Below are 14,372 nucleotides of genomic sequence, written 5' to 3' on the forward strand. Positions count from 1 at the left end.
GGATTTTGGGGGATTTGAGGGGGATTTGGGGGGCAATTGGGGGAAGTGGGGGGAATTTGGGAGGTCTGAGGGGAATTTGCGGGATTTGGGAGAGATTTGAGGGGATTTGTGGGGTTTTGGGGTGGATTTTTGGTTGGATTTTGGGATGTCTGGGGTCCCCGGGGGGTGTTTTGGGATGTTTTGGGGTGTTTTGGGGTGTTTTGAGTGGATTTTGGGGTATTTTGGGGGTGGATTTTGGGGTCCCTGGGGTGGATTTTGGGGTGTTTTGAGTGGATTTCGTGGTGTTTTGGGTGGATTTTGGGGTCCCCGGGGGGGTTTGGGGCGGATTTTGGTCTGGTTTTGGATGTTTTGGGTGGATTTTGGGGTGTTTTGGGTGGATTTTGGGGTGTTTTGGGTGGATTTTGGGGTCCCCGGGGGGGTTTGGGGTGGATTTTGGTCTGGTTTTGGATGTTTTGAGTGGATTTTGGGGTGTTTTGGGTGGATTTTGGGGTGTTTTGGGTGGATTTTGGGGCCCCGGGGTCTCCATCCCCCCCTGTCCCCGCAGGCGCTGGCGGCTCCGGGCGGAGAAACGGCAACGAGACCCCGGGGGGCGCGGTAAGGGCACCCCAAAACGGCCCCAAAATCGCCCCAAAAGGGCCCTAAATGGCCCCAAAAAGGGCCCTAAATGGCCCCAAAAATGTCCCCAAATGTCCCCAAAAAGGGCCCTAAATATCCCTAAAAATGTCCCCAGAAATGGCCCCAAATATCCTTAAAAACGGCCCCAAAACTGTCCCCAAAAACGTCCTCAAAATTGTCCCAAAAATGTCCCCAAAAATGTTCCCAGAAATGGCCCCAAAAATGTCCCCAAATGTCTTCAAAAATATCCCCAAAAATGTCCCCCGAAATGTCCCCAAATGTCCCTAAAAATGGCCCTAAGAATGTCCTCAAAAATGTCCAAAAATGTCCCCAAATATCCCCAAAAATGGCTCAAAAATGTCCCTGAAAATGACCCTAAAAATGTCCCCAAATGGCCCCAAAACCGGCCCCAAAAATGTCCCAAAATGTCCCTAAAATGTCCCCAAAAATGTCCCTAAAAATCTCCCCAAATGTCCCTAAAATGTCCCCAAAAAGTCCCCAAATATCTCCAAAAATGGCCTGAAAAATGTCCCAAAATGTCCCTAAAAATGGCCCCAAAAATGTCCCCAGGTGACCCCAGGTGTGACCCCAGGTGACCCCAGGTGACCCCAGGGGTGACCCCAGGTGTGACCCCAAATGACCCCAGGTGACCCCAGGTGTGACCCCGGGTGACCCCAGGTGACCCCAGGTGTGACCCCGGGTGACCCCAGGTGACCCCAGGTGTCCCCGCAGGTGGCGCGTTCTACATCGACCCCCTGACCTACGAGGAGCCCGAGGTGGCGCTGAGGGACCTGGCCCAGGAGATCGACGTCACCTGTGTCACCATCTGCGAGGTCATCGGGGCAGGTGAGACCTTGGGGACATCACACACACACCTGGGACACACCTGGGCACACCTGAGACACACCTAGGCACACCTGGGGACATCATAGATACACCTGGGACACACCTGAGACACCTGGGGGCATTGGGGACACACCTGGCACACACCTGAGACACACCTGGGGACACCTGAGACACCTGGGGACACACCTGGGACACACCTGGACACAGCTGGGGCCGCGGTTTGGGGGCATTCGGGGCATTTTGGGGGGTCTCACCTGGCCCAGGTGAGCTCGGCAAGGTGCGGGTACTTTTTGGGTGGATGAATCCATGTTTTGGGTGCATTTATCCACATTTTGGGTAATTCCGGGTGCATTTCTCTGGATTTCGCCCCCAGGCGAGTTCGGCGAGGTGTGGGTGGGTTTTTGGTTGGGTTTATCTGGATTTTGGGTGCCTTTATCCACATTTTGAGTGCGTTTATCCACATTTTGGGTATTTTTGAGTGCATTAACCCAGATTTTTGGGTATTTTGGGTAATTCCGGGTGGATTTCTCCGCATTTCCCATCGCCAGGCGAGTTCGGCGAGGTGTGGATATTTTTGGGTGCATTTATCCACATTTTGGGTGCATTTATCCATATTTTAGGTGCGTTTATCCACATTTTGTGTATTTTTGAGTGCATTTACCCAGATTTTTGGGTATTTTGGGTAATTCCGGGTGCATTTATTCACATTTCCCGTCGCCAGGCGAGTTTGGCGAGGTGTGGGTGGGTTTTGGGTGTATTTATCCATACTTTAGGTGCGTTTATCCACATTTGGGGTATTTTTGAGTGCATTTACCCAGATTTTTGGGTATTTTGGGTAATTCCGGGTGCATTTATTCACATTTCCCGTCGCCAGGCGAGTTTGGCGAGGTGTGGGTGGGTTTTGGGTGTATTTATCCATACTTTAGGTGCATTTATCCACACTTTGTGTATTTTTGAGTGCATTTATCAGGATTTTGGGTAATTCCGGGTGCATTTCCCGCCGCCAGGCGAGTTCGGCGAGGTGTGGCGCGGGCGGCTGGCGCTGCCGGGCCAGCCCGAGGCCGAGGTGGCCGTCAAGACGCTCAAGGGCGGCGCGGGCGAGCGGCAGCGGCGCGAGTTCCTGCGCGAGGCCGCGCGCATGGCGCAGTTCCTGCACCCCAACGTGCTGCGGCTGCGCGGCGTCGTCAGCGCCGGCTCGCCCGCCATGATCGTCACCGAGTTCCTGGAGCACGGCGCGCTCGACGCCTTCCTCAGGGTGGGGACACCGAGGGGACATTGGGGGCGTTGGGGACAATGGGGGGATTGGGGACATTGGGGGGATTGGGGACATCGAGGGGATTGGGGACATTGGGGACATTGAGGGGACATTGGGGACATTGAGGGGACATTGGGGACATTGAGGGGACATTGGGGACATTGAGGGGACATTGGGGACATTGAGGGGACATTGGGGACATTGAGGGGACATTGGGGACATTGAGGGGACATTGGGGACATTGGGAAGATTGGGAGGATTGGGGACATTTGGGTCGTTGGGGACACCGAGGGGATTTGGGGACATCGAGAGGATTGGGGACATTGAGGGGACATTGGGGACATTGGGGGGATTGGGGACATCGAGGGGATTTGGGGACATTTGGGACATTGAGGGGATTTGGGGACATTTTGGGGGATCGGGGACATTTTGGGGACATCGGTCACTCCACACCTTCCCCAGGCCACGGGGACGCGAGGACGTGACCCCCCCGTCCCCTTTGTCCCCCCGTGACCCCTGTGTGACCCCGTGTGACCCCAGGGCCGCGAGGGGACGCTGTCCCCGCTGCAGCTGGTGGCCATGCTGCGCGGCATCGCCGCCGGCATGCGCTACCTGGCCGAGGCCGGCTTCGTGCACCGCGACCTGGCCGCGCGCAACATCCTGGTGGACGGACATCGAGGGGATTTGGGGACATTTGGGACATTGAGGGGATTTGGGGACTTTGGGGACATTTTGGGGACATCGGTCACTCCACACCTTCCCCAGGCCACGGGGACGCGAGGACGTGACCCCCCCGTCCCCTTTGTCCCCCCGTGACCCCTGTGTGACCCCGTGTGACCCCGTGTGACCCCGGTGTGACCTCCCCGTGACCCCGTGTGACCCCAGGGCCGCGAGGGGACGCTGTCCCCGCTGCAGCTGGTGGCCATGCTGCGCGGCATCGCCGCCGGCATGCGCTACCTGGCCGAGGCCGGCTTCGTGCACCGCGACCTGGCCGCGCGCAACATCCTGGTGGACGCGCACCTCGTCTGCAAGGTGGGCACCTTTGGGGGGGTTTCGGGGGGTTTTGGGGGTTTTGGGGTGATTCTGGGAGGTTTTGGGGTGCACAACATCCTGGTGGACGTGCACCTCGTCTGCAAGGTGGGCACCTTTGGGGGGGTTTCGGGGGGTTTTGGGGTGATTTCAGGGGATTTTAGCGGGTTTTGGGGTGATTCTGGTGGTTTTGGGGTGATTCTGGGAGGTTTTGGGGTGCACAACATCCTGGTGGACGCGCACCTTGTCTGCAAGGTGGGACCCCGGTGGGTTTGGGGTGATTTCAGGGGGTTTTGGGGTGATTCTGGTGGTTTTGGGGGTTTTGGGGTGATTTCGGGGGGTTTTGGGGTGATTCTGATGGTTTTGGGGGATTTTAGCGGGTTTTGGAGGATTCTATTTGGTTTATGGGGTGATTTCGGGGGGTTTTGGGGCACACAACATCCTGGTGGACGCGCACCTCATCTGCAAGGTGGGACCTCAGCAGGTTTTGGGGGGATTTGGGGTGATTTTGGTGGTTTTGGGGAATTCTGTTGGATTTTGGGGGGATTCGGTTGGGTTTTGGGGGCATTCCGGGGGGTTTGGAGCATTTTGTTGGGTTTTGGGGAATTTTGTTGGGTTTTCGGGGATCCCGTTGGGTTTTTGGGATTATTCTGTTGGATTTTGGGGGGATTCCGGTGGTTTTTGGGATGATTCTGTTGGATTTTGGGGGTTCTGTTGCATTTTGGGGGGATTCTCTTGGATTTTGGGGTCCTGTTGGATTTTTGGGGTCATTCCATTGGATTTTGGGGTTCTGTTGCATTTTTGGGATGATTCTGTTGCATTTTTGGGGTCATTCTGTTGGATTTTGGGATCATTCTGTTGGATTTTGGGGTTCTGTTGGATTTTTGGGGTCATTCTGCTGGGTTTTGGGGTCCTGTTGGATTTTGGGGTCCTGTTGGATTTTTGGGGTCATTCCGCTGGGTTTTGGGGCCAGGTGTCCGACTTCGGGCTGTCGCGGGCGCTGGACGGGGACAGGGACAACGACCCCACCTACACCAGCTCCCTGGTGAGACCCCCGGGAGCGGGGCTGGGGCGTTCCGGCGGGATTTGGGGGGTTCCGGCGGGATTTGGGATTTCCCAGGTGGGCATTGGTGTTTCCCAGGCGGGTTTTTTGGGGTTTCCTGGGGGATTTTGGGGGTTTCCTGGGAGGTTTTGGGGTTTACTGGGGGATTTTCGGGGTTTCCTAGAGGATTTGGGATTTCTCAGGTGGTTTTGAGGTTTCCCAGATGGAAATTTGGGGTTTCCTGGGCGGGGTTTGGGGTGTTTTGGGGTTTCCCGGGTGGTTTTAAGGTTTCCTGAGGGATTTTGGGGTTTCCCAGGTGGGTATTGGGATTTCCTGTGTGATTTTGGGCGTTTCCTGGAGGATTCTGGGGTTTCCCAGAGGATTTGAGATTTCCTGGGTGGTTTTGAGGTTTCCTGGGTGTTTTGGGGGTATCCTGGGCCGGATTTTGGGATTTCCTGTGGGATTTTGGGGGGTTTCCCAGGTGTTCTGGGATTTCCCAGTTGCTTTTGAGCTTTCCCGGGGTGTTTTGGGGTTTCCTGGGGGATTTTGGGGGGTTTCCCAGGTGCTTTTGAGGTTTCCCGGGGCGTTTCGGGGTCCCCCTGACCCCCCGGGCCCCCGGGCAGGGCGGGAAGATCCCGATCCGCTGGACGGCGCCCGAGGCCATCGCCTTCCGCACCTTCACCTCGGCCAGCGACGCCTGGAGCTACGGCATCGTCATGTGGGAGGTGCTGAGCTTCGGCGAGCGGCCCTACTGGGACATGTCCAACCAGGACATGAGTCACCCCAAATCCGGGACCCCAAAAACCCCAAAAAACCCAACAAAAACCCCAAATTCACAAAAAACCCCCAAATCGGCCCAAAAAACCCGGGTTCATGAGGAGGTGCGGCGCTACTGGGACATGTCCAACCAGGACATGAGTCACCCCAAATCCGGGACCCCAAAAACCCAAAAAACCCAAAAAAACCCCAAAGAAAACCCCAAAAAAACCCCACCAAAAAACCCAAAACCCAAAAAAACCCCAAATCGGCCCAAAAACCCCGGGTTCATGAGGAGGTGCGGCCCTACTGGGACATGTCCAACCAGGACGTGAGTCACCCCAAATCCGGCACCCCAAAAACCCCAAAAACCCAAAAAACCCAAAAAAACCCCAAATCGGCCCAAACGTGCCGGGTTCATGAGGAGGCGCGGCCCTACTGGGACATGTCCAACCAGGACGTGAGTCACCCCAAATCCGGCACCCCAAAAACCCCAAAAACCCAAAAAACCCAACAAAAACCCCAAATTCACCAAAAAACCCCAAATCGGCCCAAAAAACCTGGGTTCATGAGGAGGTGGGACATGTCCAACCAGGACGTGAGTCACCCCAAATCCGGGACCCCAAAAAACCCCAAAAAACCCACCAGGAACCGCAAATCCCCCAGATTGCCAATATTATCAATATGATCAATATCCCAGGTGATCGATGCCATCGAGCAGGACCATTACCCACGTTATCAATGAAATAACTGTTTCCAATATCACCAATACGGTCAATACTATTGATCCGCGGGTGATCGACGCGATCGAGCAGGACCATTACCAATGCTCTCAATGTAACCAATATTTCCAATATATAATCAATCCCCAGGTGATCGACGCGATTGAGCAGGACCATTACCAATGCTATCAATGTAATCAATGTTTCCAATACGATCAATATGATCAATACCCCCGGTGATCGACGCGATCGAGCAGGACCATTACCAATGCTCTCAATGTAACCAATATTTCCAATATATAATCAATCCCCAGGTGATCGACGCGATTGAGCAGGACCATTACCAATGCTATCAATGTAATCAATGTTTCCAATACGATCAATATGATCAATATTTCCAATCTAATCAATGCAATCAATGTGATCAATACCCCAGGTGATCGACGCGATCGAGCAGGAGTATAACCCATGTTATCAATGCTGTCACTGTTACCAATATCACCAATATAACCCATATTATTGATATCCCAGGTGATCAACGCGATCGAGCAGGACCATTACCAATCTAATCAATCTAATCAATCTAATCAATGTGATCAATACCCCAGCTGATCGACGCGATCGAGCAGGACCATAACCCATGTTACCAATGCAATCAATCTAATCAATCTGATCAATGCTATTGATCCGCAGGTGATCAATGCGATCGAGCAGGACCATTACCAATCTAATCAATCTAATCAATGTGATCAATACTATTGATGCGCAGGTGATCAATGCGATCGAGCAGGACCATTACCAATCTAATCAATCCAATCAATGTGATCAATACTATTGATCCCCAGGTGATCATGCGATCGAGCAGGACCATTACCAGTCTAATCAATCTAATCAATACAATCAATATTATCGATACCCCAGGTGACCAATGCGATCAAGCAGGACCGTTACCAATCTAATCAATGTGATCAATGTGATCAATCCGCAGGTGATCGACACGATCGAGCAGGACCATTACCCATCTAATCAATCTAATCAATACGATCAATATTATCGATACCCCAGGTGATCGACGCGATCGAGCAGGACCATTACCAATGCTCTCAATGTTACCAATATCACCGATATTACCGATATTATTGATCTCTCAGGTGACCAATGCGATCGAGCAGGACCGTTACCCATCTAATCAATGTGATCAATACTATTGATCCGCAGGTGATCGACGCGATCGAGCAGGAGTACCGGCTGCCGGCGCCGCCGCGCTGCCCGGCGCCGCTGCACGCGCTGATGCTGCAGTGCTGGCAGCGCGAGCGCAGCGCCCGGCCCAGCTTCCCGCAGCTGCTGCGCGCCCTCGGGGCACTGGGGTCATACTGGGAGGGCTGGAGGGCACTGGGGGCACTGGGAATGGGGGTTGGGGGACACTGGGGGCACTGGGAGGGCATTGGGGTGATACTGGGATGACACTGGAGGGCACTGGGGGGCACACGGTGACCCCGTGGTGACCCCGTGGTGACCCCGCGGTGACCCCGCGGTGACCCCACGGTGACCCCCGCGCCCCTCCCCAGGGACCTGCTGCACATGGGGGTGACGCTGCCCGGGCGGCAGAGCCCCCCCAAAGGGGACCCCCGGTGCTGACCCCGCCCACGGCAAGATGGCCGCCGCTAAAAAACACTGATGGATGGGGGAGCAAGATGGCTGCCGGGACAATATGGCTGCCATTCCAACATGGCTGCCATTCCAACATGGCTGCCAGGACAATATCGCTGCAATTCCAATATGGCCGCCATTCCAATATGGCCACCAGGACAACATGGCTGCCCATTCAATATGGCCACCAGGACAATATGGCCGCCAATCCAACATGGCTGCCAGGACATATGGCTTCCAATCCATCATGGCTGCCGATCCATCATGGCCGCCAATCCAACATGGCCGCCATTCCAACATGGCCGCCATTCCAACATGGCTGCCGATCCAACATGGCCGCCATTCCAACATGGCTGCCGATCCAACATGGCCGCCATTCCAACATGGCTGCCGATCCAACATGGCCGCCATTCCAACATGGCTGCCGATCCAACATGGCCGCCATTCCAACATGGCTGCTGATCCAACATGGCTGCCATTCCAACATGGCCGCCGATCCAACATGGCTGCCAGGACAATAAGGCTCCGCCCACCAACCACCCAGTGGGCGGGGTAATATGGCCGCCATTCCAATATGGCCACCAGGACAACATGGCCGCCATTCCAATATGGCCACCAGGACAATATGGCCGCCAATCCAACATGGCTGCCAGGACATATGGCTTCCAATCCATCATGGCTTCCAATCCATCATGGCTGCCGATCCATCATGGCCGCCAATCCAACATGGCCGCCATTCCAACATGGCCGCCATTCCAACATGGCTGCCGATCCAACATGGCCGCCATTCCAACATGGCTGCTGATCCAACATGGCTGCCATTCCAACATGGCCGCCGATCCAACATGGCTGCCAGGACAATAAGGCTCCGCCCACCAACCACCCAGTGGGCGGGGCCTGCATGGGGTGATCTCGGGGGTGGAGCCTGAGTGGGCGTGGCCACCAGTGGGAGTGGTCAGACCCGAGTGGGCATGGCCAACACGGGCGTGGTCACGGTGGGCGTGGTCACAGTGGGCGTGGCCCCGCTGCTTTTATTGTCCCCCATTCCGCTCACAGCCAATAAACGCGGCCGATGCAAACGAGGGGGCGGGGCTGTCCCCAAGGCCACTCCCCCTCCCCCGTCCCCGTGTCCCCAAAGTCCCCCAGGGGTCACCAGGGGCCACCCCCGCCCCGAGTGTCCCCAGGGTCCCCAAAATCCCCTTTCCTGTCCCCAAAATCCCCTCAGATGTCCCCAAGATCCCCCCTGGTGTCCCCAGGGTCCCTTTTCCTGTCCCCAGGGCCACCCCCCTCCCAGCTGTCCCCGTGGCCCCAGGTGTCCTCCCTGTCCCAGCTGTCCCCAAGGCCACCCCCGATGTCCCCAAGGTCCCCAAGGCCACCCCCGAGGTCCCCAAGGTCCCCGAGTTCCCCGATGTCCCCGAGGTCCCCAGGGCCCCTGATGTCCCCAAGGCCACCCCTGATGTCCCCGAGGTCCCCAATGTCCCCAAGGCCACCCCACTTGTCCCCACCTGCCCTGTGTTTGTCCCCGCTGTCCCCGATGTCCCCGATGTCCCCGAGGCCGCCCCCGCCGTCCCCGAGGTCCCCGCAGTCCCCGCCGTCCCCGAGGCCGCCCCCGATAGGGTCCCTTTTCCTGTCCCCAGGGCCACCCCCCTCCCAGCTGTCCCCGTGGCCCCAGGTGTCCTCCCTGTCCCAGCTGTCCCCAAGGCCACCCCCGATGTCCCCAAGGTCCCCAAGGCCACCCCTGAGGTCCCCGAGGTCCCCGAGTTCCCCGATGTCCCCAAGGCCACCCCAGCTGTCCCCACCTGCCCTGTGTTTGTCCCCGATGTCCCCGAGGTACCCGAGGATGCCCCCAATGTCCCCGCTGTCCCCGATGTCCCCGAGGCCGCCCCCGCCGTCCCCGAGGTCCCCGCAGTCCCCGCCGTCCCCGAGGCCGCCCCCGATGTCCCCGCTGTCCCCGGCCAGCGCCCCGGCCGTGCCGCGCAGGGTCCAGGCCAGCAGCGCCAGCCGCAGCCGGGCGCTGTCCCCCGCCGCTGTCCCCGGGGTCCCCAGGGTCCCTGTGCCAGGTGACACAGGTGACACAGGTGACACACGGGTGACACTCAGGTGACACTCAGGTGACACGGGTGACACAGGTGACGCTCAGGTGACACAGGTGACACAGGTGACACTCACGGCCATGAGGCGCGCGTTGAAGCCGCGGTTCAGGCGCTCGTTGCCGCTGTCGGCCCCGGCCATGTCCCGGCGCAGCGCGGCCGCCGCGCGCACCACGCCGCCGCGGGCCGAGGAGAGGCACTGCAGCCACAGCCCCCGCGCCTGGGGACACCATACTGGTTATACTGGTTATACTGGAAGCCCTGGGGGCACTGCAGCGCGCACCACGCCGCTGCGGGCCGGGGACAGGCACTGCAGCCACAGCCCGCGGGCCTGGGGACACCATACTGGTTATACTGGAAGCCCTGGGGGCACTGCAGCGCGCACCACGCCGCTGCGGGCCGGGGACAGGCACTGCAGCCACAGCCCGCGGGCCTGGGGACACCATACTGGTTATACTGGAAGCCCTGGGGGCACTGCAGCGCGCACCACGCCGCTGCGGGCCGGGGACAGGCACTGCAGCCACAGCCCCCGCGCCTGCACAGGTTATACTGGTTATACTGGTTATACTGGGAGCACTGGGAGCAGTGGTTATACTGGGATTGGTTATACTGGGAGGGACTGGGGTATACTGGGATATACTGGGTTATATTGGAATGAACTGGTCTGACCAGAAGTGTCCCCCCAGTCCCCCTCCCAGCACCACACTGGTCCACACTGGTCTATACTGGTCAGCCGGCCCCGCAGCCGCGTCCCCAAACGGGAAAACGTGTCCTCGCGTGTCCCCAGGGCCGCGTAGGGACTGCCACCGGCCTGAGGGGACACAGGGACACACGGTGACACAGGGTGACACAGGGACACACACAGTGACACAGGGACACGGCGCGCGTCACCGCAGGCAGCCGGCCCCGCAGCCGCGTCCCCAAACGGGAAAACGTGTCCTCGCGTGTCCCCAGGGCCGCGTAGGGACTGCCACCGGCCTGAGGGGACACAGGGACACACGGTGACACAGGGTGACACAGGGACACACACAGTGACACAGGGACACGGCGCGCGTCACCGCGGGCAGCCGGCCCCGCAGCCGCGTCCCCAGCCGCGAAAACGTGTCCTCGCGTGTCCCCAGGGCCGCGTAGGACCCGCCACCGGCCTGGGGGGACACAGGGCACACAGAGGGACACACAGAGTGACACAGGGACACACAGGGGACATGGAGGGGACACAGAGTGACACACGGTGACACTGAGTGACACAGGGACACACAGGGACACACAGAGGGTGACACAGGGACACACACAGGGTGACACAGAGTGACACAGAGTGACACAGGGACAAAGAGTGACACAGGGACACACAGGGACACACAGAGGGTGACACAGAGTGACACAGGGACACACACAGGGTGACACAGAGTGACACAGGGACACACACAGGGGGACACAGGGGGACACAGGGTGACACAGAGTGACACAGGGACGCACACAGGGTGACACAGGGACACGGTACGGACATGGGGACAGCCGGGACACAGGGGCGGTGTGGGAACGCCTGGGGACACCTGGGGACACTTGGGGACACCTTGGGGACACTCGGGAACGCTTTGGGGACATTCGGGGACACCCTGGGGACACTGGGGACACCCAGGACCACCTGAGAACACCTTGGGGACACCTTGAAGACACTCAGGGACACCTTGGTGACACCTTGGGGACACCCTGGGGACACTGGGGACACCCAGGACCACCTGAGAACACCTTGGGGACACCTTGGTGACACCCTGGTGACACCTTGGGGACACCCTGGGGACACTTTGGGGACACCTGAGGGCACTTGGAGACACTCAGGGACACTCAGGGACCTGGAGACACCCTGGGGACACCTGGGACCACCTGAGGACACTTGGAGACACTCAGGGACACTTTGGTGACATTTGGTGACCCTTTGGTGACACCTTGGTGACACCCTGGGGACACTTCAGGGACATTGCGGACACTCAAGGACACTTGGAGACACTTAGGGATACCTGAGGACACTTGGGGACACTCAGGGACACCCTGGTGACACCTTGGGGACACCTTGGGGACACCTTGGGGACACTTTGGGGACACCCTGGGGACACTTTGGGGACACCTGAGAACACTCAGGGACACTCGGGAACACCTGGGGACACTTGGAGACACTCAGGGACACTCAGGGACCCCTTGCTGACCCCTTGGTGACACTTGGTGACCCCTGGTGACCCCTGGTGACACCTGGTGGCCCCTGGTGGCCCCTGGTGACCCCTGGTGGCCCCTGGTGGCCCCGTGCCCACCTCCTCGAAGGCCAGCTCCAGCGCCGGGACCCCCGCGGCCGCCGCGAAGGGGAAGGCGCCGCCCTGGGGGTCCAGGGGGCGGATCCTGGGGGGGCACAGGGGGGGTGGGTGGCACCCGGGGTCACCCCGAGGTGTCCCCGAGGTGTCCCCGAGGTGTCCCCGAGGTGTCCCCGAGGGTCCCCGAGGGTGTCCCCGAGGTGTCCCCGAGGGTCCCCGAGGTGTCCCCGAGGGTCCCCAGGCTCACACGTCGCTCTCCCAGCGCCGCCCCGGCCGCCTCAGCTGCTCCAGGAGGCTCCGGCCGCCCTCGTTGGGGCTCTCCACCTTTTGGGGAGGGGTCGTGGGTGACGTGGGGGTGGGGGAGGGGCGGCCCCTCCCCCCCCCCACGCTCCGGAGACCCCTCCCCTAAACTTGGGGCGCCCCCAAACCCCAAATTCCCCGATTTCAGACCCAAACTTTTCAATTCCAGCCCCAAATTCCCAAATTCCAACCCAAAACTTTTCAATTTTAACCCCAAATTCCCCGATTTCCTCAATCCCGGCCCCAAATTCCAACCCCGAATTCTCAAATTCCAGCCCCAAATTATCGAATTCCAGCCCGAAATTCCCCAAATTTCAACCCCGAATTCCCCGATTTTAACCCCAAATTTCCTCAATTCCTGCCCCAAATTCTCCAATTTCAACCCAAATTTCCTCAATTTTAGACACAAATTTTTCAATTTCCACCCCAAATTCCCCAAATTCCAACCCCGAATTCCCCAAATTTCAACCCCAAATTTCCTCAATTTTAGACACAAATTTTTCAATTTCCACCCCAAATTCCCCAAATTCCAGCCCCAAATTCCCCAATTTTTACCCCAAAATCCCCAATTCCAACCCCAAAATCTCCAATTTTTACCCCAAATTCCCCAATTTTAACCCCAAATTCCCCAAATTCCAACCCCAAATTCCCCAATTTTTACCCCAAAATCCCCAATTCCAACCCCAAAATCTCCAATTTTTACCCCAAATTCCCCAATTTTAACCCCAAATTCCCCAAATTCCAACCCCAAATTCCCCAATTTTTACCCCAAAATCCCCAATTCCAACCCCAAAATCTCCAATTTTTACCCCAAATTCCCCAATTTTAACCCCAAATTCCCCAAATTCCAACCCCAAATTCCCCAATTTTTACCCCAAAATCCCCAATTCCAACCCCAAAATCTCCAATTTTTACCCCAAATTCCCCAATTTTAACCCCAAATTCCCCAAATTCCAACCCCAAATTCCCCAATTTTTACCCCAAAATCCCCAATTCCATCCCCAAATTCCCCAATTTTTACCCCAAATTCCCCAATTCCAGCCCCAAATTCCCCAATTCCAACCCCAAAATCCCCAATTTTTACCCCAAATTCCCCGATTCCCGCCCCAAACCCGTGGCCCCGCCCCCGGCCCCGCCCTCACCCTCCCGGCCAATGGCGGCGAAGAAGCGGGCGAGCTCCAGCAGGAGGGCGGTGCCCAGGGCCGAGGCCGCCGCCCCCGGGCCCAGCGAATCGCGTTGGGCGCCCACGATGATGTAACAGTCTGGGCGGGGCCGGGTCAGCGAGGCCACGCCCCCTCCAGGCACCGCCCCTCCCGATTGGCCACGCCCGTTTGTTGCCCCGCCCACCAAACCCCTGCATTGGCCACACCCCCCGACCACACCCGATTTAGCCACGCCCACTATGCTCTTTATTCCCATTGCCCCGCCCTCCTCTGGCATGGCCACGCCCACATTCTGACCGCACCCACAGTGGCCACGCCCCTCCCATATTGACCACACCCAATTTAGCCACGCCCCCATCCTCATTATCCCCATTGCCCCGCCCTCCTGTAACCCCTCCCATGGCCACGCCCACTCTGACCACACCCAATTTAGCCACGCCCCTCCCCTTCTCATTATCCCCATCCTCTGACCACGCCCCTCCCATCTTGACCACGCCCCCAACCCTCCCCAAACCTGGCCACGCCCACAGGGCCACACCCAGGTTTAGCCCCGCCCCCTTTCCCCCTTTCCCCTTTCCCCACCACCTTGGGGACACCTTGA

General features: G+C 58.1%; 2 protein-coding genes across 2 annotated transcripts in view; one reads left to right on the forward strand and one right to left on the reverse strand.

The window, feature by feature from the left end:
• Nucleotides 1-455: 455 nt before the first annotated feature.
• Nucleotides 456-7,903, forward strand: LOC120510641 (ephrin type-B receptor 4-like; the record flags this gene model as incomplete). The annotated part of the gene is made up of 8 exons (XM_039726639.1): nt 456-594; nt 1,348-1,461; nt 2,469-2,716; nt 3,602-3,748; nt 4,719-4,790; nt 5,411-5,560; nt 7,484-7,632; nt 7,834-7,903. Coding segments are annotated over 8 exons (1,089 nt in total), but the record flags the coding sequence as incomplete, so codon positions are not given.
• A 719-nt stretch (nt 7,904-8,622) lies between these two features.
• Nucleotides 8,623-14,372, reverse strand: part of LOC120510640 (transferrin receptor protein 2-like) — a gene marked incomplete at its 5' end in the record, with an annotated part of 6,911 nt that continues 1,161 nt past the window's right edge. Inside the window, 9 exons of the mRNA XM_039726638.1 lie at nt 8,623-8,764; nt 9,750-9,966; nt 10,081-10,225; nt 10,712-10,816; nt 10,897-10,983; nt 11,034-11,150; nt 12,312-12,396; nt 12,556-12,632; nt 13,740-14,063. Coding sequence (XP_039582572.1) covers nt 8,623-8,764; nt 9,750-9,966; nt 10,081-10,225; nt 10,712-10,816; nt 10,897-10,983; nt 11,034-11,150; nt 12,312-12,396; nt 12,556-12,632; nt 13,740-14,063 — 1,299 coding nt within the window. The remainder of the gene's footprint in view (nt 8,765-9,749; nt 9,967-10,080; nt 10,226-10,711; nt 10,817-10,896; nt 10,984-11,033; nt 11,151-12,311; nt 12,397-12,555; nt 12,633-13,739; nt 14,064-14,372) is intronic.

The sequence above is a fragment of the Passer montanus genome, unplaced genomic scaffold (genome assembly GCF_014805655.1).
Source record: "Passer montanus isolate IOZ18808 unplaced genomic scaffold, ASM1480565v1 scaffold593, whole genome shotgun sequence".
Taxonomy (NCBI): Eukaryota; Metazoa; Chordata; class Aves; order Passeriformes; family Passeridae; genus Passer; species Passer montanus.